General features: G+C 35.1%; 1 protein-coding gene and 1 long non-coding RNA gene across 2 annotated transcripts in view; both read right to left on the bottom strand.

Moving 5' to 3' along the window:
• mdy (diacylglycerol O-acyltransferase) overlaps positions 1 to 23,247 on the bottom strand; it is a 95,439-nt gene that overhangs the window by 64,149 nt on the left and 8,043 nt on the right. Inside the window, exons 2-3 of the mRNA XM_011632441.3 lie at positions 15,531 to 15,659; positions 8,793 to 8,887 (exon numbers count right to left, since the gene is read on the bottom strand). Coding sequence (XP_011630743.1) covers positions 8,793 to 8,887; positions 15,531 to 15,659 — 224 coding nt within the window. The remainder of the gene's footprint in view (positions 1 to 8,792; positions 8,888 to 15,530; positions 15,660 to 23,247) is intronic.
• Positions 13,623 to 15,512, bottom strand: LOC112552288 (uncharacterized). The gene is made up of 3 exons (XR_003096547.2): positions 14,459 to 15,512; positions 14,124 to 14,333; positions 13,623 to 13,920 (listed from the first exon to the last, which is right to left on the bottom strand). It is a non-coding gene; the product is annotated as an uncharacterized LOC112552288 (long non-coding RNA).

Raw genomic sequence — 23,247 nt, 5'->3', positions numbered from 1 at the left:
GTTGTTAGAATATTGATAAAACGGAAAACGTATCAGTTTCGGTATCTGACACTAACGTTGACGTTAATTAATGAAAACAAATGATGTTTCATATTTCGAAATATTCCTGAATATTTTCCTCTTTTCTCGTATCTTTTTTTTTTTCTTCGGCGATACGCCGGCGAATAGAAGATTCGAAGAGAAATTTGAAGTCAGAGAGGATGACGAGGGGAACGATGGGGGATGTATAAATCCGGCTGATGTCGAGCACGGCTCGCTAATAGATATTAATGGAACCCTTTTCGTCGTGGAAATTCGCCCGGTTTTTCACGCCGACCGCGGGGCATGATCGCGAAAGCTCTCAGAGAGCGCGCTTCGTCCGAGAGAAATTATACAAGAAAAAAAAATGGCTTTGACGGAGAGGGAAGGGAGGGAAGGGTACGAGAGAGCGGGGGTTAATGGTCGACAGACAAATTGCGCATAGCAAACCGAGCCACGGCGATTGTGTCGCGTAATTTTGTCAGGGATATATGCATTTTTTCTTTGATCTCCTTAAACTTCATTTGATACTTCGAAAACAATGTTTCATGTGTGATAAATTTGTTTCGCGACGGATACGGGCTGGATTCACGAGTGATGGACGATCAAATGATACCGTTAAAATGATACGCCGATTCCGAAGCTGCAAACGGTATTTGCACAACGGACCTTCGAGTGCATTTTATTGCACAAAGAACCTTAGCGTCGGAAAATCGATGAAATATTTCGGTCCGTTTGGTTTGTTTATTCTTAATGTTTGCCATGCGATACGTTATAAGATTCAGTGTGAAACACTAAACGAGAGTTTATCAAAGCGACAAAAGATTTTTTGACGAGGCAAAAAAATCTTTTTATTACGCGTCAGAAGAGAAAAAGAAAGAGAAAAATGAAATATTAGAAAACTGATTTTCATATTTATTACAATCTCTTAGCTACTCTACGTTCAAAATAGAAATCCCGCCATGCTGAAAGTTTTATTACGATCGAATTTGTATATTAATTGAAAACAAAGTTGCCTTTTACTTTATTCCTCGCCTTTTCATTTTAATTCAGATCACCATCTGAATATTTGCAGAGTAAATATGAACTTTTCGTATTATATAAAAGCGGTAGATTCTAATGACTTAACAAATAAATATTATCATTAAAAACATTATACATCATATCTGTGGTAGTTAAATATTTCAAATATATCTCAATTATAAATAGAAATTAAGGTAATTGCAGGCAAATAATAGAGAGAATGGAGAATAATAGAAAAAAGGAATATTACAAAACTGACTATTGATCCAGAGAATCTGCCTTACTTGAAACCAATTTATCCGAAGGTGCATTAAGGTGCAAATATCTCTCGCGTCTACAGATCCTCCCATGTCAAGAGTATGAATATAAACGTAAGAAAGTACCTTTGCGACACATATTTCGCGCGGAGCAAGGGTGGTGTCTTAACGGATTGCGGTAATCTGCCACATAACGACGAAGCCATCGCGTTAACGGGATGAAATTTTTCCGAGGTCTCATCGGGGAGAGGAGGAAAAGAGAGTAAAAATGAAAAAAGGAAAAAGGAGGAGCGTGGAGGAGCATAGGATGCGAGCGAATGTCAGTATGAGATGGACAATGATGGCGAGCGTGCACCGGCATCCACCGGGCTCGAAGGTAATCGACCTCCACCCTCGAGCACTTCTCCGATCTCAGCCGCTAATTAAGACTTTTATTTTTTCCACGGTGAGTCTTTCCTATCTCTCCTGAAGCTCTCTCGGACGGCTGCGAGCTGCCGCGTCGGACGAGAGGACGCCCAGTTACACGGCGCAGCTCGCGAGAGCTCGTCGCTTGAGATGGCGAAGATGGGAAAGAAAGAGAGAATCAAATCCCGCTGGGGCGGATCTTAATTAGATTCTGACATCGAGTTGGCGACATTCTTTCGACGCGTTTCATGAAAGTTTGATAAACGCCGGACACCGGCGGAGTGATGCGTCTTATTTTGCAGCGTCCTCCTCAACCCTCCTCGCTAATACAGTAATTAAAGTTAACGCGAAGATTGTCGCGAGATGTACTTCTTTCAATAAGTCAGTATTATTTCCGCTTTATTTACGTTCAATTACTGGCTATATTCTATCGCTAGAAATTCGAGCGCGAGTAAAAGTTCAATTAAAAAAAAAAAAAAAAAAAAAAATGATACGTTGACTTGGCATTATACAAATCATGTCTACTTTAATTACGCGAAAAGTGGAGCGGCTATTATATCGCTTGCAAAATGTTCAATATAATCTTGAATGGGTTTTTTTTAGCGATTTTTAAAGCAATCATTTTTATGACACTTCAGGCGTTAAAAAACGGGTTTTATATTGGGTATAAAACTGCGCGCGTGTGTCGCACGTTGACGCGTAACTGTGCGCCAAGACGACAAAGGAGAGCCTTAATTAGCACTCATAATTATTCGTAATTAGCACTCGACGTGCGAGGTTGAGGCCACTCGCGACGATGCCTCCGGGTGGCGATGGTAACCGGCAGCACCGACTAAAGATGAGTGATCTTGAATCGATCTTTCGAAGAATCGATTCTTTTGTATTCGATTCTCGATTTTTTAGATCGATCTTACAGTTTCAATTCTTACAGATTAATCCAGTGAATCGATTCTATAAAAATATAAGATTCCACACGCGTTAATTGACTTTTCGTATATGTGTATAGCATCTATACAAATTTAATTTTGAATAGGCTTTAAGCTTTAATATATTTATCGATTGTAGGCATCGACAACAATAGAATATCATATTCAGATTTTATTTTTATTTTAGTTCTTAACAGAATGGATAACTTATAATTAAGATAACGTTTGATGACCTAAGTCTTTGTCTTTGGTAACGCAATACTATCTTATGTCGCAAACCTTTATATAGATTTTCAGTACTGGCAGTGAATTTCGAAACGCAGCCTTTGTAAAATTAGATAAAAAGATCGATCTTCGATTTCTTTGATGAATCGATTTTTAAGTGTCCGATCTAAATCGATCCAAAAAATCGATATTTTTGAAAAAAATCATCCATCCCTACTACCGACTGATAATAAAAAGGTAACATAAGTCGTGGACGGAAAATCGCCTCTTTTCATACCCCGTCTTCCGATTTTAGCTGGCTTTCTATATAGATATACGTATACACCGCGCCGTCTTTCTTTCACTCTTTCTTTTCACTCTCCGGCCTCCACTTCCCACCCCCTTGCCATCGAGTCCTTTTTCCACTCTATCTTTCTTTATATCTCCTTAATCCAGGAGTGGGCTCGCGCCGCCACCCAAACGGCTTCCGCGAGCTTTAACCGACGCTACCCTGTTTTCGTCTTCAGGCAACACACAGAAGAGATTTATAAACGCAATTCTAAAACGATTGCGGCACAGAATGACGTTTCGGAGCCTTTTATCTCTAAATCTCATAATCGTCATAAAAAAAAAACTTATAATATTCTGACTTATTCTATGCAGTTTAATTTAAGCGAGATCATGAAACGATTTATATTCGTTACGTAAGACATAATCAACGTAACAAATGTTTCAAACACAAGTAATTTCAATATTTATTTTTATTTCTGCCTTTTAAACTCTTCTTTTACAAAATTACTGCGGAAGAAAATCTCATCCGGAATTGTGTAGAAATTACGGAATTCTATCTACTTTTCGCTGTCCGGAGTTTCTCTGTGATTTCCGAGAAGCTGAATTTTTCATATTCCAACTACCTCTGTGTTGCCAATGGTCAAAATAATCTTTCAATATCATCCAAAAATGATTAATTATTTATACAATCAATAATAGAGTTCTACGAATCCTTGCTCGATTCCTTTTAGTAAATCAATAAATTATAAATGTATATTTCTCTTAATAAAGTACGTAAAATTATAATTTTTAATCTTAACCAAATTCCAGCGAAATACGCTAATGATACCATTATATTCTATGTTGATGCTCTTTTTCTGCCTGCAATTTTTGTAACGAGAATAAAATCATGCGGAAAGATGGTAATGGTATGCGAAGTGGCTAAGGTCTCTAATTAGAAGCGCACGAGTACAAAGAGTAAAAAAAAGAACCCATAATGGTTCGGTCCATGCACATTTGTAATAAATCTGCGTTTAGCTAGGCCGAGCGCATAGGCAATAAACGGAGGAATGCGCAAATAGGAAATGCGTGCGAAGGGATTTCACGAGAGCAATCTTGCATTTGATTCGATTACTTGCGCCCCGTGCTGCTCGTGCGCGGATTAAGTAATTCATACGACGACCCATTCCTCCATTTTCCATTCTGCGCTTTAATGACCATCGCGAACGGCAAAACATACAACATCACACCCAGCGTGAAAACTTGGCCCGGATACTCGCCTTTCGAAATTAACGCGAAAGCGATCCCTATCGCATGAATTCTCTCATTCTGGCCAGCACTCGTTTCAGTCGCGTAAGTCCTTTTAAAATTTCACATCTCATGAAACTTTTTCACTGTGCTTGTATAATTTTGATAACGGTTTGGATAAAAGACGATAAAAGAAGAGATAATTGTTTTGAATATTACCCGTTGAATGTAAACCCGTTTAAAACGACCTACGTGAAACGATATGAATTATTCTGTGTGAATTTAGAAAGGAAATTAAAGAAAAAAAGATAAATTATCAAAATATTTACATGTAATATAATTACTAAATAACATTTTCGAGTAATTTAACGTAGTAATTATGAAAAATTATTAAATATGAGGAATATAATATCTATTCTAGTCATAATATAAAGCAATATAATACGGATATATAAATGATTTAAAATAAACTTTCTCGCAACGGAAATCATTCCGCATATTTCAGTAATAGACTCTTTCGCGAAATGCCATTACAACAAATGGTACAGGAGGATTGACAGTTACAGTGGACATCGTTAATTGCTTTACCACAACGTAGTTGTTTCTAGCGCTTGGCGCGCGAAATCCACAGACACGACATGCAAATCTCGCTGGATTTAACATTCGGCGAACCGAGAGTAAGATATATACTACGGCGTGGTGCCGACAATGTTGCAGACGTTAGGAGAACAAACCCTCTCTCGCGGGTGAACTATCACGGCGGTTAGCTAGATGGTCGGAGGTGGCTAGTCGGCATATCCTTTCACATTTAGTCCTAGACTCGTTATGCAACGTGGGGGCTACGAGTATTGAGTTACAGTTAACTTTAAGTTACCCTGGAACTTCCCGTCTCGGAACTTCCGGAAAACCGCTGAACGGACGTCCCTATGCGTACACCGGAAAGGTCCCATTTCCTCACCTTGGAAACCCTCCCAGGGACAAAAATTCGAAGAACGGAAGATGAACCTGATATATTTATTACGCTATTTTTTCTTTTCTTATTCTATATTCTTGTGTCGCATTTACCGCAACGTTATTTTTAAATCAGCGTGTTTCTATTTCGAATAAATGCAGCAGACCTGCATTTGTCATCCTCAATCGTCACGAAATTGAACTGAAATTTTCCCGGTGATGATTTATTCAATTTAGAAAATAAATCATCAGCGTGGAAATCTATTTTTATAAATCTGAAAAGACTTGGCTTAATCAAGTCCATTCAAATTCCAATAATTTATTTCATTGAAAGTAGATAGTCTATCTCTAATCTAATAAATTAATAGTTCCGACAGTGTGAATAATGATTTGAAGTATCATCTTTAGCTTTATTTATTTTTACAAATAAATGTATTTTTACAAATAAATGTATTTTAAAATAAATGTATAAATGTAAAAATGTATATTTTTACAAATAAATGTATATTTACAATAAATGTATATACAAATAAATGTATGTTGTAAAAAGCCTCAAATATGTAAAAAGCCTCTAATATTATCACTAAATATTTATCAAATAGATATAATACTATATTTAATATACCTGTTTATATCACCTGTACATAGAAGCGTGTAAATTAATATAGAGATATTCTGATTCGTAATCAACTGCTCAGCTTTATTAGTTTGGTGTTCCTGCATGTTGTACATGTAACCGAAATCAGCCGTAATAGTTGATGTCGTCATTTTGGTTGATAAATGATGTGCATATGTAATGAAAAGTTTTAATGATGCTAAAATAAAGAGCATAGATTCTCGTTATATGTATGTATGAATGAAGCAAGAATACATCCTTTTTCTGCATAATAAATCTAATTCAGTAAATGTCCGACGCAAAATAATTAATCGCGAAACGATCGCCATGAGACATCTCGTGTTTAAAAAGTAATTTCAACTCGTTCGCTATAAAAATTATTATGCGAAGGGTCGCGCCGAGAATAGGTGGGACGCAACATTCCCAACCGAAACCCTATCTGCCGCGTGCAGGGTAGGCAGAAATAAGACCGTGGGGTTGTAAAAAGAAAACGAGTTTAGCATCCCGTTGGAAGGAGCGACGGCGCAGATTCTAAAATACGGGAGCTATTAGCCGTAGTTTCCCATGAGCATTACGTTCCCTTATGTGTAAATGATGCAACCTTCCATGGCGGCTTGGCCGACACAAGCCTCCCAACGTTCAATTTGCAACGGGGATTGAAACTGTTTGGAAAATAACAGCTTAGAAATTATACAAGAATTCTTTCTTAGAATTAAAAACAAAAATAATATCCCTTCAAACACAATGTTCTTAATAATGAAAAGAAAAACAGTGGATGATGCTTTATTTTTCCGTCATAAAAGCGAAAATAAAGATATAAAAAATCAAATATTATGTTTCTAATAATATTACAGCAAAATAATATTAAATATTGTATGATATGTAAAACGACTCTTTAAATCTTTTAAAATTTTATTGGTTTTTAATCAATAGAAAAAGAAAATTGGGTTATTAATTATATATCTTTCTACTCTTATGTTATTAATATTTTGAAATTTTTCACGGTCCTTCAGTTAAAATGCCTGATTTGCAACCATCGTGCGTGCAACCCGCACTTAAAATTGCACATGTACGTAAGTGTCGCACATATGTAAGTTATGGCGTTGCAATCTCGGATGAAAACGCAACAAGCGAGCGCACTGCACGGCACTAAGGGGACAATACGCGAAGAATATGTTCGCTGTTTAAAGGACGATGTCTTGTATGCCTCGGAATTTATATTTCACGCGAGACCCATTGAGTTTCAACCCACTTTAAAAGTCTAGACTAAAAACGTTGCATCTAACGAGCTAGAATTCTACCGGATGTTGCGTGACATTATCATAGGTTACATGAAACATTATTATGTAAATTGTAAAATTTAAGTATCAGCATAAATATATTATTCTCGAATAAACTTTTATATTCCATATATTTACATTTGTTTAACTTAATTAAACAAAAGCTTGCTATTGTTTGCTATGTGGTAGTATATATATGACAAAATAGAAATTATAAATATTGGCACTTATAAAATAAAATAATAATTCTAGTAGCAAGCATACTATAAATTAAACCAAATTAAATTACGGAAAAGATAAAATTCGTCTCTTAATTCCAGCATCAGAGATGTAGAAGCAAATTATACTGCATTGCAAAAATGCTCGCAATAATTGCCGTTCCTGTAATAAACACCTAGAGAATATTCAGAATCGATGAATTGTTGGGAGATGGGGAATTACTCCGCCAAATTGTTTCTACCTTTTTGTAATTTTGCAATGCGCGGACCGTAACGAGATAACTAAAATAAAAGCTGGGTAGCCAAACAGAAACAGACTTCATTTTTCCTCCCATCTCATATCAGCGCCACCGACGTTACCCCGTGCACTCCTCACTTCATTTCGCCACAAACCCTCTTAATGCATTTCCCTCCGATTTTTTTATTTTTTTATTAATTTCTATCTTCTGCTCGGGCGTTATCTGTAGTTGACTGCCAAGAGAAGATAGAGTTCGACTTTGAATTCTCCGAGCGTTATTTATTATCTTCACGATGTTTCTGACAGACGTACGTTCCGTTCCTGTCTCTTTCGTCCATTATCCTCCAGGGATAAAATAGTATGCGTCATTATAGCTATTCTCAGGAGCACAGATACTAGATGGATATTCACATTATGTACAGAGTGAATAAAAAAAGCGTAACCGTCTGGGAAACAGCGAAATTGAATTACCGCGGATACTAGAGAATTCAACCAGGACCGCGATTCGCGACAATAAAAGTAGAATTTAGAACCTGGCATATATAGCTATCCTTTTCTCGCAGATGCAGCTCGATTTTATAGGTCTTTCTATAGCAAAAAACAATTTTGAGCTCATGAACGTTTCATTTTAAATTCTCGCGAGTAGATCCATCTCGCGAGTAGATCCTCTCTAGTATTCATACTCGTATAATTACATACGCACAGGAATTTAGTATATTATATACATGTACATATGTATATTATATATACATATAAAATAATCTCTTTTAAACAATACAAATTTACTTATTGAGTAATTTAATAATTTTCTTATTGTATTTAAATAATTTCTTGTTTCTGTGTTATATTGTTGCTTATATTGTTGCAACTTAATAAAGTCCATTTACATTGTTAGTTCTTAATATTTTTATTCAAAAATAACTTTATTATTGTAAAAACTTCAAAAAGATATAAAGACGTCAAGCTTTTAAATAATAAAAAGAGCTATCAATAATTTTCCAATTGACACACTTCCGTTATCAAGAAAATGAAAGAGTCTTATAATAAATGTCGATCACTTTGTAATCGAGGCCACGAGCATTGACAGCTTCGTTTCCGCCGAACAAATGTAAAATGACATATCGGCAATTTCACTTACAGCAGATCAGCAACAATGAAGGATATTCTTCGCCGCCATCGTTCTTGCCACTAAGAAAAAGGAACCACTGCCAAGGATCCACTCTGATTCCATATCTGCAATATAAAACAAGAAATACTAAACATTACTTTTATTTACTTTTTCTTAATGAATTTTAAATATATAAATTTTTCAAGATATCTTTCACAAGCAGTAAAAATATATCATGTAATAATTTGCATTTAAATAATAAGAAGAAACGATTAAGAAGAAACGATAACAAAGCTAATATAATATTAACTATGACAAATAATATACAAATAATATACACGTGGAAAGAGATAAACATATTAAAATTAAATGCGTAAAATAAAATAGACATTAATAGATTTATTTATATTTAACAAGCTGCATAATATGCAGCTGCATAATGCTTGTTAAATATATCTCATCGCATTATATAACAGAAATAAAATAAATAGCACAAAGAGAGGATAAATATAAGATAAAATGCGGCACGTTTTCCATTATGATCTTTAGTTTTTCATCACTGGTGTATTAAGCGTGACGCAAACCGAGGAGCAAATGCTTCATTATTATAGTCTGTCTCTGGTAAGATCTCTTCTTCAGAGATGGTTGAGAAAGGAACAAAAGAAAATAAAGGGAACAGGTCCGCGTTCTTTGTTCTTGAAATAAATAATAACTGTCGCATCGCACCACGTAAAAGGGAAGCTCATGCTAGGAAATAAAACGATTTCTCTGAAAAGTCGACTCAATGGAAATGCAGAAAACGTCTGTCCCGTGATTGACTGCGATCTTGATGTGAATCTGTGATTTATTTTGATGGCCGCACGTCGGAAAATATTAAAAACGGTGCTCCCCCTAACTAAATTGTGCCGGATTATTTATTGGCAATTTCGTAAAATGGCACTTTCTGCGCGCACACGAATCATTAATTTCTGCACGTAAATCAAACGGAGTTATGCAGAAACAGGACGCGTCTGATAACGTAATAAACAAATGGGATATGCTAAACTCGATTAAGTTATGTTTGTCTGTTCTATAAAAAGCGATATTGATTACAAAAGCAGTATATAATATGTAAATAGGATTTACATAAATTTAATATGCTCCATCCATAAATATCATTGCGATAAAGTCGAAATTATAGCGAGTGAAGATAATTTGTATAACATATGATAATTTGTAACATGTGGCTGGGAAATTACCTTCCCATTTATTTCGAAATAGACAAATGTATTCGACGGCTATTATCAATGTCGTGTTCATAAAAATACGTCCAATACATCTGATCGTTATATTAGACTAAAAATACAATTCGCGATGATATCGATCTAAGCCATCGAGAACATTATTTTTTCGCGAGATACACAAAAGTAGGCGTATCGGCCAAAAAAAAGGTGGTACTGTGCATATAATGACTTCAGGTCGTACAAGCTCGTTAACGATGATAAACGAGGCTTATGGATCGAATAATTAAAGTATTCCAAGTGGGCGTGGTTGTTACAGATAGACAATATTTATTAGAACGCAATCACCGACCTAGTTCTCTGCGGAAATGCTATCGGTCATGTTGACGCAGTTACGGTAATTGGACAGTAGCGTGGAAAAAAATACGATTCTCGTTCATAATTAATAGGTATAATGCGATGTGTGACAAGTCGATCGGTGATAATTCATGAAAATAACTTCACATATGTCAGATACACATATATATAATGCAAAACCCAGTTTCGGGTAGTTTCGGTTTCGGTTACTTCGGTTTCGAAGTAGTAACATTTATGTCAATCATGGCTTATTGTCTTACGTAATGGTCGTTAAATAATATAAAAAATTATTTTAATTATAGAGAATCAATCAATTTTAATCATTTTATTCAATTTTATTATCAAACAAGTCTATCAAAGTCAAATCAAATGCAGTGAAATATTTGAAAAGTTAAAGCTTTGAAATTTTTATTACGTTCTAACAGCAAATATAAAAGTCAGAGCCGACGGAAAAACAAAATGGTAATCCATTCGTGCTCAAATATTCATTTTAGCGAGATGAAAAGATTCAACGATGAGAAAGAAAACAATCGTTCGGTACCGATGATTAAACCGATCCCGTTTCGATACGCGTATACATACAATCGGGATGAGTCTCATAAAACATTTTTCGAGTACTCGAAAGTTAAAGGGATATCGCACTTATCGAAACTCATCGCTTCGCGACGTGAACAGAAACGATATTAAATTTCTTCCCCAACGGGAATAGCCGTCTTGATCCGCCCGTTAAATCCACGCTCGTTCTTCGCCCGCCGGAGTTCGTTAATACAGCGTCACGATAAAATCCCCAATTTCACGTCGAACGTGGTGAGAGGGAACGTCGGGTCCTGGGAGGGTGACTCTCGATGGGCGCGAGAGTGCGCAGAGGTCCAGATTGGAAGAGTTATGGCGCCAATATGGGACGGGCCTGGATGAAAATGTGAGCGGGCGAACGATTCGCATTAAATATTAATAAAATCGCGCGAAACGAGACGTCTTTTTCGCTTTTATGATTGTAAAGAACGCCGAGGATGATTCTTCTTTGAAATTAATGGCAAAGGCTGAAGGCTCGTTTCAAGTGTCGGATTGGCCCAGCGAAACGAGATGGATTGTTCTCAAGGAGCACTGGAGGGATCGTGGACGTGGGTTGGTTAAAATTTATTTTGATATTTATCTGGATATAAAATGTAGCACGGCTTATTAACAATCTCAGAGTTCATTATATAAGGTCGATTTATTTAATCTGTAACAAATTTTAATTATAGGTAAAATATAATATTTCTAATTATTTTAATATTGACATACGTTTAAATTCCATTATCACAATTCCATTATCATTTATGTAACATTTATATAATTTTCCTACATTATGATATTGATTTGCGTTTTGCTATTTTCTGTTTAATAGCAAGCTATTTAGAAAATACATATATGATTTATAAAGAGACATTAATATATCCAATGAAGAAGTATTAAATTATCAATCGACATATACATTAGTTCTAATTTCATTCTATTATATGAAATGGAATCCATAATTTTGATTAATATGATTAAGTTTTACGTTCTAATGTGATGCATGAATCTTTGCGAAAATTATTCATAAAATCGGATGATGAAAAAGTGATTGTTAGAACGATGCTATATTTGAAACATTGATTTTTAATGTATCTTAAATATGAATGAAATTTAACAATATTACTACGAATTGACTATCACATAGACTTGTTATTTGAACATAAATAATGATTCCTAAAAATGTCAGTATTTTTAAATATTTGTTTAAAATAAAAAATCTTTTCTAACAATGCATCTAAAAACAATGTATTAAAAATTTATGATAGGAAGAAATTAATTATTCTACTTTTCTTTACTTCCTTCAATTTTATCACTAATTCACATAACTCCGAAACAATAACTTTTCAAATATCATAAGTTACAATTTCTGCAATTATTTATGTTAAAAAATGAGTCATATAAATAGAACAGGATGTAAATCCTGTAAGGGTAGTTGATGAAATCGTACTATACAATAAATGCGCATTCATATTTAGATTCTAAATGCATAAATTACGATTGCATGGTGGATCTTTAAAAAAAGTTCTACGAACAATCCGCATAGATACGAAAGACAAGAGAGGAGAAACTTCACTAACTTCCTTTACTCATCTTCACGGACTTTTATCGATAGCGAGGAAGTCTTTCGTCGAGAGTTCGATTAATTGAGCTCTCTCGCTGCCTTTTTTCACTTCGCAGAGAAGCATCTACCCGTTTTCTTACCGACGTGCTTTTTTTCAGTCGCCAATCTACTCTTTTCCCTTTCCCACCTTCGTCTCATCGATTAATCTCGATCGCAGCAAAATCGTGTCGACAGCCTCATCCTCGAGATTCAGCCGCCGCTTGTTCTTGTTCTTCGCGAATCAAGTCTAGAAAGGTCTTTTTACAGGCTAGAACGAATCAGTCGAACGCAGACTGCATTAAATAGTTACGATTCCTTCGAAGTGTTCATTCGGAAACGCCGATAAGTTAATTAAGCGGTGATGCAATTGTACGCGAAATTATCTGGCCGATTAAACGTTACATCATACAGAGCGCATTGAAACGCCAGAGACATATCTGTATTAATCGGAAACGTGTCACGCTAATCTCTTGAATATCTATAGCTCTGAAGATGTCTGTCTAAACTATGAATCTAAATTTCACGTCAAAATAATGGTTGGCGAAAATCTTATTAAAATCGTTAAGTTTATCAAAATAAATAATATTTTTTAATACAGATAATATTAAACTAATCATATAAAAAATATTTTATTTATATTTTTGTGTAAATAAAATATTTTAGCGTTATCTATTTTAAAATCGAATAGATAGCAAATTGAAAATATCAATTGAATGCTTTCAATTCGAATATAATCGCTTACGTCTTTGGCCGTTCATAACTACGCCTGTTTCAAGCTCGTATGAAGCGTGTCGGGGCTACGTCGAGCAATTACGTCGCAAAAGTTCGCTCGAAAGTTTTTCCACGCTTAACGAGCGTGATAAATTTTTGTTACGCGCTCCCGAGAGCGACCGGACGAGGCCGAGAGTTTACAACAGCGATAAAAATCTCGTTGAAATTATTCATGGACAACGTTTACCCTTCTCTCTTGTCCTCAGAAGAAGAAGGCAGCTAACTTACTTCTCTGAGGACAATATCCTGCAAGAAGGAAGCGTAGCGCGGCTAGTAATAGCGTCAATACGCATAAGAAAATGATTAGCTCTGACAATGCGATCTCGATTCAATCTACTTATTATCGTAGAATACTTATTATCGTAGAATCATTATTATTTTAATATAAAATTTAGACACGCACGTATATTTTGTGCATATTTATGCAGCATTACAATTAAAATATATAACAATTTTTTAAATTTCAGTTGTTTGAACATTCTAGAGTACCATCGTTCGTGGCCATCGCTGCAGACAGCGGCTAATTCGATTGGGAAAGGCAAGGAACGGTCAGTTCCGCTCCATCCTGCCATCCATAAATTAATTTGCTATTACTCGTACTCCCCTTCCTTCCTTTCACCGGCAGCGCATCGCGAAAGTAACGACCTGTGACCTGATAAGTCAATTGAATGATCCATATTAGAAGGTACATAAATTTACAAGAGCGCTGAAATAAATCAAATTATCAGAATGATAATCATAAATTATCTCGTCCAATAAGTGACAGAATAATTTAAATCAAATTTAAACTCGTTCACGAGACGAGCTTGCTCTAACTATTTTGCAAATGAGACATTCAATATTATGTACGCGTACCATGTTATATTAAGCTAAAATGTAATTTTCTCTCGTCGCAAGTTTAACAGATTGTCTGACAATATTTTGATCATCCGCTGTGTCATTTCTTTTCTTATTATCTTTCTTTTATTTATTAACCTTATTAAATCCAATATCGAATGACATGCTCGTATATGCACTATCGTAACAATGACAGTTCTCGCTTTCCAAAGGTATCAAATTTGTTTTCTGCAACGTGTTCTTGATGAAATATGAGCGCATCAAAACAGATCATGCAACCTTACCGGTTGACAACCTGTCTCATGCTGTCTCAACAAACGTTATCGAGCAGACTACAAATAACATCTACTTACACGATCGATCCGTGGCCATCCCTAAAGAACAGCTCGAGTAATCGCGTTATAGCGGTTACACCTACAAACTCAATTTTGTCAGCTTGCCGGCAATCGATTCTTTTTGTACTACGCCGTCAATCGCTATGGTAGCACATCCATCAAACCGATAGAGGCACTTCTGATCGCCTTTTGTTCCCCTATCGTATTCCCATCGTTTGCCACCCCATGCAAAGACACCATCTTCTAACTCTGGCCTCTAAAGCCAGTAACAACTTCTTGATGACGCTATTGCTTGTCAGAACTCTCTTTTTTCATTCTCGCAAGAATGACTGATCTACGCAGCCATTTAGGCTTATTGCTATAAAACAAAACTACGAACTCGAATTAAATGTATCTTGACCACTCACATTTTTTTGGCTGTACATAATTAAATATACATCCATACATTTTTGCAAATAATTTGAAAAAGACTTGAAGAAAATTAATTTACAAAAAATAAAAAAATAAGAATAAAAACTAAATCATATATTTAATATAGATGCTTGTTAGTAAAAATTAAAGTTTATTTTCTTATTTATATTCTTTGATTAAAAAAAAACTCAAGATGTTATTAAAGTAATCGTAAAATCCGATTCAATTAGACTTAGCGTGTAATTCCTCAAATCTTTTTTTTTTCTCGAAATCCATTTGATTTGAACGATTAAAAATTTTCTACTGAAGTATTTTAGATAACATATCTTATAAAAACTCAAAACATTTCACGTTATCTCGTTATATAACAAAATAATTTTTTATTTATAAATGTTTGTATTTTATTTAATTTAAGAAATGAAATACATATATTTATCAGTTTTCAAATATAATTCCAAAAATCTAGATAAATCCAGAATTTTATTACATTATTAATAAAAATAAAAATAAAAGCTTAACAAATTTTCGTTAGTTGATTTCATTATCAACATTATATCGCGCATAAAAATTTTTATATAGATCGAGACATTACTGACAGATTCATCGGGATATGACCCGATGAAATCTGCCGCGTCCGTTCGATAAGAGAGAAGTATTATCGACAATTCGAGGTACTCACTTTATGAAATTTTCAAGTAGTAACCGGATACCACCAATACCTAGCAGTAGGAAGCCCCAGTTGACGAATCCTGTGAAGTTATCGAAGCCGGAGCTCCACGAAAAGAGACTGTCTCTTGGACGGTGACATCTGCAAAAGAAATGAAAGAAACTTCAATAGTCCATTTTTTCATTACTTAGACATTATTATTAACAAACTTAAATAAGATAATTTTTCAACGCAGTCATTTTATAAAGCATATTACGCAATAATTATTACGTTCCTCAAAGGATTCCTAAATTATAAGTAATGCCTTCCATGTATATATTTTGTATTCACTTCTTTACGATCTCTTTATGAATAGCGAGTTCGTTATTATACGCACGGAAATTCGATAATAGACCAAGCACCGAGTCGCTGAAGGGGAAGAAGGTATTAAGGAGAATATTCTCGTTTTGGCGCCATACTAGCAAAATGCTCCTTGTGCACAGGCGGTATGAAGAAAGACGTATGAACGTCATAGGGATGAGAATGGAGCAATAAAGGGGCTTTCATATCGCACGGTTATACATGTCCTTATATCAATTTACGGACTGACGTATAGTTCACACGTGACGACGCGGTAAATGATATGAGTCAGTTTTATCGCAATAAAAGATGTTCGTTATGTGACGAACGTTAGAGCAAGCAGCTTTGTTTCGGGGATGCGATTCTCGCGTTTTTCCATACGAGTCTCGTGGCAAAATATAATTTATAGTAGACAATTGTGTAGCAAAATTATTACTATCCATATACAACTCTTTCACTTTGTACTCTCGACGGACGTTGCTTTGCATTCGGCAGGCATTCCGGACATCGTAAATTTCATTTACGAACTCTACTCCGCTGTGGCATCAAAGTGGGCAGTAACAATACATTCCAATCCCGCAAAAGTACATGGAATGTGTATTTTATTTTCAGAGCACTTATCTTAATTCTCCACTTATCTCTCTCCAAAACGCTGAAATTTCTTAAGAAATTTCTTAAGAAAAAACTTAGACGCATAATTATTAGAAAAAGAATTGTAAAATTAAAAAAGGAAAAATATTATCCTGACAAATAACAAAATAACGATAAAAAAAGAAAGCTTTTAAGACCACATTTTTAAAATATTATTAAATTTCATGTAAAATTTTAAGATTAAAATAATCTCGTCATGCAATTTTTTTAAGTGATAACTTTAACGAATATCTTCTATCTCGCGATGATTCATTTCTTTAATTTCCTCGCCATTCTCTTACTTATATGACACAGTGGTGGTCCATTCAATACAGTCAACCGCTATCATGAATTACAAGCGCGCCTTATCGATCAAAGATACAAGAGCCACTTGAATGTTTTGTGCGCCGCAAGACAAAACCCTTTCGAAAAGTTTATACGATGGTCCTCGTCGACCCTTGTCGTGAGCGCGCAACCAATGACAGACGTGTATCGTGGAAGCCGATTACGGAGACGCATCCGGTGTATAATCCGCCCTAGAGACACCAAAGACAAGAGAGTTTTGTATTACGATCCTCCATCCATATGCTATAGATATCACTCAGATTTTATGCACGGAGTATTATTGACGATGTGCACTTTTCAGTCGCGAGAGAGAGAGAGAGAGAGAGAGAGAGAGAGAGAGAGAGAGACTCACCATACGGAATCTCCGATATCTGAGTGCTTATATAGAGTGCTTATTGGATGTACATGACGATGCGAAAGAAGTACATACTAAAAGGATCTCGAACAGTACCACGGTGAGTCGATTACACAGCAAAGAAGAAAAGAATAATGATCATAAGGCGGGACTTGTACTCTAGCCTCTTGCACTCGAACTTGCTTTTATCACACTTAATATTCTTATCGTATCGTAACGTTCTTTCGTGCAAACTCACTGAAAAATATTTTGCTTTAAATAAGAAGAATATTTTTTAACGGCACATCGAAGGTAAAAAAATATTCTAAGCGCTATATTTAAAGACATCGTATTTAAGCAATCGCTCTAATATGACATACGTAAGTAAACTAATCCGTTTATAAATCATTACATCTCAAATTCAATCTGTGTGAAGATAGCCCCCAACATTGAAAAACATAAAGTTTCTATAGCTCATTCGATTGCTCATCGTTTGCACATGTATGCACATTTCGAATTTTCATTTGCACACTTCTAGTAAAAAAGTTATTAACAAAACAAATTTCGGGGGATCATCTTCACGCTAGCACCCCAACTATGAGTAAATTAAATAAAAAATAGCTCAATTGATAGATATTCGTTTGCACATTGCCAAACAGGTCGATTTTTCGTTTGTACTTGGGCTATCTTCACACAGGTGGAAGTATATGGGAAAAACTATGTGGGAAGTATATGGGAAAAACTATGTGGGAAATATGTGGGAAAAACTATGCGGGAAGTATATGGGAAAATTATGTGGGAAGTATGTGGGAAGTATATGGGAAAAACTATGTGGGAAGTATGTGGGAAAAACTATGTGGAAGTATGTGGGAAAAACTATGTGGGAAGCATATGGGAAAAACTACGTGGCAATGTGCAAACGAATATCTATCAATTGGTTCTATTTTGAATCGCGTATCTTCGGAATTCATCCTGAAAACGAATTTTTTTATGTAGAACTGCCGTTCCCCAAAACTTTGTTTGTTAATAACTTTTTAACTAGAGGTGTGCAAACGAAAAATCGACCTGTTTGGCACTGTACAAACGAATATCTATCAATTAAGCTATTTTTTATTTAATTTACTCATAGTGGGGGACTAGTGTGAAAATGGCCCCCCGAAATTTGTTTTGTTAATAATTTGTTTTGTTAATAACTTTTTTACTAGAAGTGTGCAAACGAAAATTCGAAATGTGCATACATGTGCAAACGATGAGCAATCGAATGAGCTATAGAAACTTTATGTTTTTAATGTTGAGGGGGCTATCTTCACACAGGTTCAAATTCATAAGTTTCTCCATTATTAATTTTTACAATCGCAATGCTAAAAAATTATTTTTTAAATAAATCACGAATTACTATCACGTTGGAAATAACGTTACGATATATCCACAATCAATATCCAAGAAAAATAAATCACATATCGAGTGATTCAATTTTGCCGATTTTTCGATTGCCTCTTACTTCGTGACCGCTAGTATTATATCGTTATCGAGATAATCTCGTGAAACATCTATATTACTTCCATAGAGAGAAGAACCTCTCGTCTTAAGTATTTACATGAAAGATCCTGGCGAAAACTCGGGGTGTGAGCGATGTATTCTTGAGACTTCTTGTGTCTCCTTGGAACTTCGAAGAACCAGAGGCTCGCAATCGGAAAGCCATGAAATTGAATTTATATCCTTCAAGATATTACAATTTAACTTCTCTAAATCGTATAAATATCTTGAGCAATATGATGCAAACGCAAATCCCCATTTAAGTTCTCTTTAAATCAAAATGCAAATTATGATTTTAACTGAAAAAGTAAGTCATTTCCGTAGAGTCATAGATGTATTACGACCGTTCATTATTTCAGTCTGTAATTATTCGAAATTATAACTTAAGCGCTAAAGTTTTAACTAATGTCAAGCCACTCAAAGGGCATATAAGACAATACTCATATTTCATCGTTGCCCATTTTTCGCCATGTTAATTGGCTTTCACTATGCGCTGTGCTTATTTCGTACCATAATTATCGTCGCAGAGATTGTACTCGACAGTTTAAAAGTACTAAAGCTTTATAACTATATGAATAATTTTAATAACTTTCAACAATAAAGATAAATATAATATTGATTCAGCAGAGATAACACGATACTATGTGCAATTCAATTATTCTTTTTCTTATTATTTTCGTCATAGATATTCCGCTGTCGCTATATTTTACATTTTCAATGATATTCTCATATGTATAATCAGAGTTCACAAAGATCTTAACTTTTTTATCATTAAAATAATTAAAATACATGAATACAAATTAAAAATTTAATCTAATGATGTGATAATCATACTTTAGATATCATCTACATATAAAACAATAAAATTACTTGTCACTATCACAAGTTATCTAATTAAAAAAAATTAATTAGTTAAGCTTTAAAGATTTATAATAATTTATAATAATTATTATATCTGCATGTATATATAAGTAGTTAATAAATTAAAAATTCAGTTTTTATTCGAATTTATATTAATAAATTTATAAAGTACTAGTTTATGAGCCAAAAAATAAAAGAAGAAAAAGTAATTAAAAATCTGTTACCTGAGTGAAAATTAATAATAGAACTGTAATCAATATGCATTATTTAAAAATTTATGTAAAAGTTGATGAAAATGTAATATCAACTATACATTTTGTGTACGTAATTCAATGGAAAATTCAACTCGATTAAAAATATATAGCATAATGTATAAAATATTATCTTTTTTTTTTTAATATTATTATAACAAAAACCTGAATAAATAGCGTGCGCGTAATGCGAGCATAATTATTTTTTGGCATTATAAATTTTCATAACGATGACTTCACAGCGATGACGATGCAATTTGTCTGGCGAAGAATTCCGTTGGTTTTGCGTAACAAAATGTAACAGGCGAACGTTATATATTGCCCCGTCGTAATTACCCGCAGCTACCCTCAGCGCCGTGGTTTCTGCGTGCATTCAGCAGCATCGTCGCGCGTCCCCTCGCTGCCCCGCACACAACGATCCCCCTAATAAACCCTCTCGACCTGTGCGCCGTAACTATTACTCAGAATTTATGGCAGATCGCGATAATTAATAGAGCCGCGATAGAAACGGCAGTTTGCGCACGAAGAGCTATCTCTCGCGCTTCTGGTATTGGAGCAGCATGGCGAACAGGACGCAGACGTGTCGCTCGGAAATTCCATATGCATGAGAACAACGATGCACTGGATATGTCCGAAATGTCGCGTCCAGCGTCTTCGGGAAACGTGAGATACGGCCGTGAACGCGTTCACGACCTTTCGACTTTTGTCATCCGGTTTGCAAAACGACGCGATGAGTCATCTCGGGCGCGAGATAAACGTCGGTCCACGATATGCGATATCAGAAAAATCGCTTCGTCACACTTCGATCGATGAAAATACAGACGTATTTTTTTAGCTTTATTCTTATCTACATTACTCTCCTTAATAATCCGTTAATAGCAACGTTATATTTTATATCGATGATTTAAAGCCAGCGCGGCTTGTCGTCTTGTCAAGTTGATAAAACCATGCTGGAAACCAGACATGTGCTCCCAGATGATTTATTGCGATTGTTGGCAGTACTTTTTAGACAAAGTCCGAGCAGCATCCGCTCGTGATAAGTTGCAATATCATACTTCAGTCCACTTTCTGAACAAACCACGGCCATAGAAGAGCAAAAAAGGATCAACTAAGTTGTCGTTGTTCTTCCGGGGCCCGGAACTAAGAGACGCGCTCCCCGAGCGCGCGCCACTTTCTTGTCGCTACGAGGCAAATCGCTTCCGCTTTCTTGCGGTGGACATATTACGGGTCGCGGAAAAAGTTCCTCTTAAGCGAAACTTGCGCTAACGCGACGAGTTTTCGGCACGTAGTCGCCGCGGCGTCCCTTGATCATCGACACCGTGTTCGCGTGCGTAACTTTGGCGTCGAGTTTTTGCTCGTAACGTCCAATGAGGGCCCGTTTTTCTTCGTCGATGTGACGACGAACGTGACTTCGGACCGATCCGCGGATTTAATTGAACTCTGAGTTATGATCGCTGACACATCCGAATGGCGATTACGCTATTTTGACGTTGTCTGCGCGATGAGTTTTCAGCCTCTGTCGTTTTTGAATCTACTAATAAATATTTAAGTAAATGGTCTTCCATCTAAACTATTTTATCATTACATTTCTATTCGCAAACGAATATTTTATTAAAAAACAATAACTTATCTTTCATGTAAAACTTATGAAAGCCCGAGACTCGTTGAAACAAATAACCAGCAATGATTTCGTTTCATTTTTCCACCAAGACAATATCACCCAGTCATTATCATCTTGTGTTATTACATCTCAGTTACAAATCTCCGTTAGAAATGGTACTCGCGTCTCTTTTTTTTTTTTTCGTCGAGAGACGAAAAGATTTTAATGGGCATACATGAGCAGCGCTATTAAACGCAAATTACTTTGGAAGTTTGTCCGTGTCCAAAAATAGCGAGAAAAAAAGCAAACGAGTAAACGCGGGTCATGACCGATAAAATCGTGACAATTTTCAAAAAAATTATTTACAGTGCCTAAAACAAAAAGCGTGTTTATTCAAAACTCGCGTCCTATTGAAAAATGCAAACCCACGCTCGCGGGTAGATTTTAAACAAAATAAAAAGAGCCATGCACAAAAAAATCTCATCGGCATCCTCGTCGCTTTAATTTAAAAATATAACGATTATTATTTCTCTGCCTGGAAAAAATTTACACTCACCAAGTTGTCGGATGAAAAAAATCCCTTCGCAGTGGACACAAAAATGATGAAAGAAGATAGAGGAGGAAGAGAAATGAGGATAATCGACATATGATGGGCGTGCGAAATGAAATAAAGAGAGAAACGCGTTTTCACATCGGAAAATGTCCAAAACGCGGACGATGTTTCCGAATAATTATTCAGACGTATTGTAGCGGTCATGAAACATAATTCAATCAGGATAAATTTTCGCGCCAATACTTGACTGTCCATCACCAGCATTTTCACAATCCAACCAACGTTTTTCCCAACAATTTTATATATTACTTCACTTTTCGAGAGAACTTTATTGGAAATTAAATAAAACGATGAGTACATAAATTAAACTGTAGATTTTTCTCTTCAGCATAGAAAATTATTAGCGTTGGAGAAATATGTGAAAATGTTTAATAGCTAAGGATTCCACCATATTACGTTAAATTTTCATTTTCCTTATTTTTTTTTACTAAAATACAACACAGCTTGTTGATTTAGTAGCGGTTTATCTAATTACTTGCTTGTTATTGGAACTGTTACGCAAACGATGTACCTCGCATTGTATAATAACGATGTGTCTGACGGCATATCTGTCTGTGTAATAATTATTCATCGTGTATCACGGATGACTAATGTCCTATGTCATACTGAGTTGCATGAATTATTCCGAGATTTGGGGACTTATATTCAGCATCAGCAACGTGATTTTCCTGCCAAAGTCATAAAATAATATAGTAGAGACCAAGATTATATATACCAAGATTAAAAGAGTATTATTTTGTCATTATTGCAAACAGCCAGCACGTAGTTCGTACGTCACGTACAAAATACTATTTTTTCGTCGTGCAACATATTTTGTTAATTTGTTCGACATTTTCTAATAATACTCGTATTTCATCTGCATATTTTTCTATAGCATAATAAAATAACCATTATATTTAAAATAAATGTAACAAATGAAAAAAATGAAGTACGAAATATTAAATTACATTTATTATTACATATTAAATAATTCTTGTTATAAAATAATTAAAAACTTATGTATGTGTACAAAATACATAAAAAATCATGAATAGAATTCTGACAAAAAGCTACATACATATCGGATTCATAATATTTTTCTCGATAGAGAAAAAAATAATCCAACTTCATTGTTAGTCTTTTTCATCTAAATGAAATACCTCGTCATTTATTTCATTTTATTAAAAGAGAATGTATTGTTTAGTATCTAGTTCTCGCTATAGATCTTAAGATTTTAACAA

Source organism: Pogonomyrmex barbatus, unplaced genomic scaffold, assembly GCF_055798465.1.
Source record: "Pogonomyrmex barbatus isolate J1 unplaced genomic scaffold, ASM5579846v1 scaffold6, whole genome shotgun sequence".
Taxonomy (NCBI): Eukaryota; Metazoa; Arthropoda; class Insecta; order Hymenoptera; family Formicidae; genus Pogonomyrmex; species Pogonomyrmex barbatus.
This window is presented reverse-complemented; position numbering and strand designations above follow the sequence as displayed.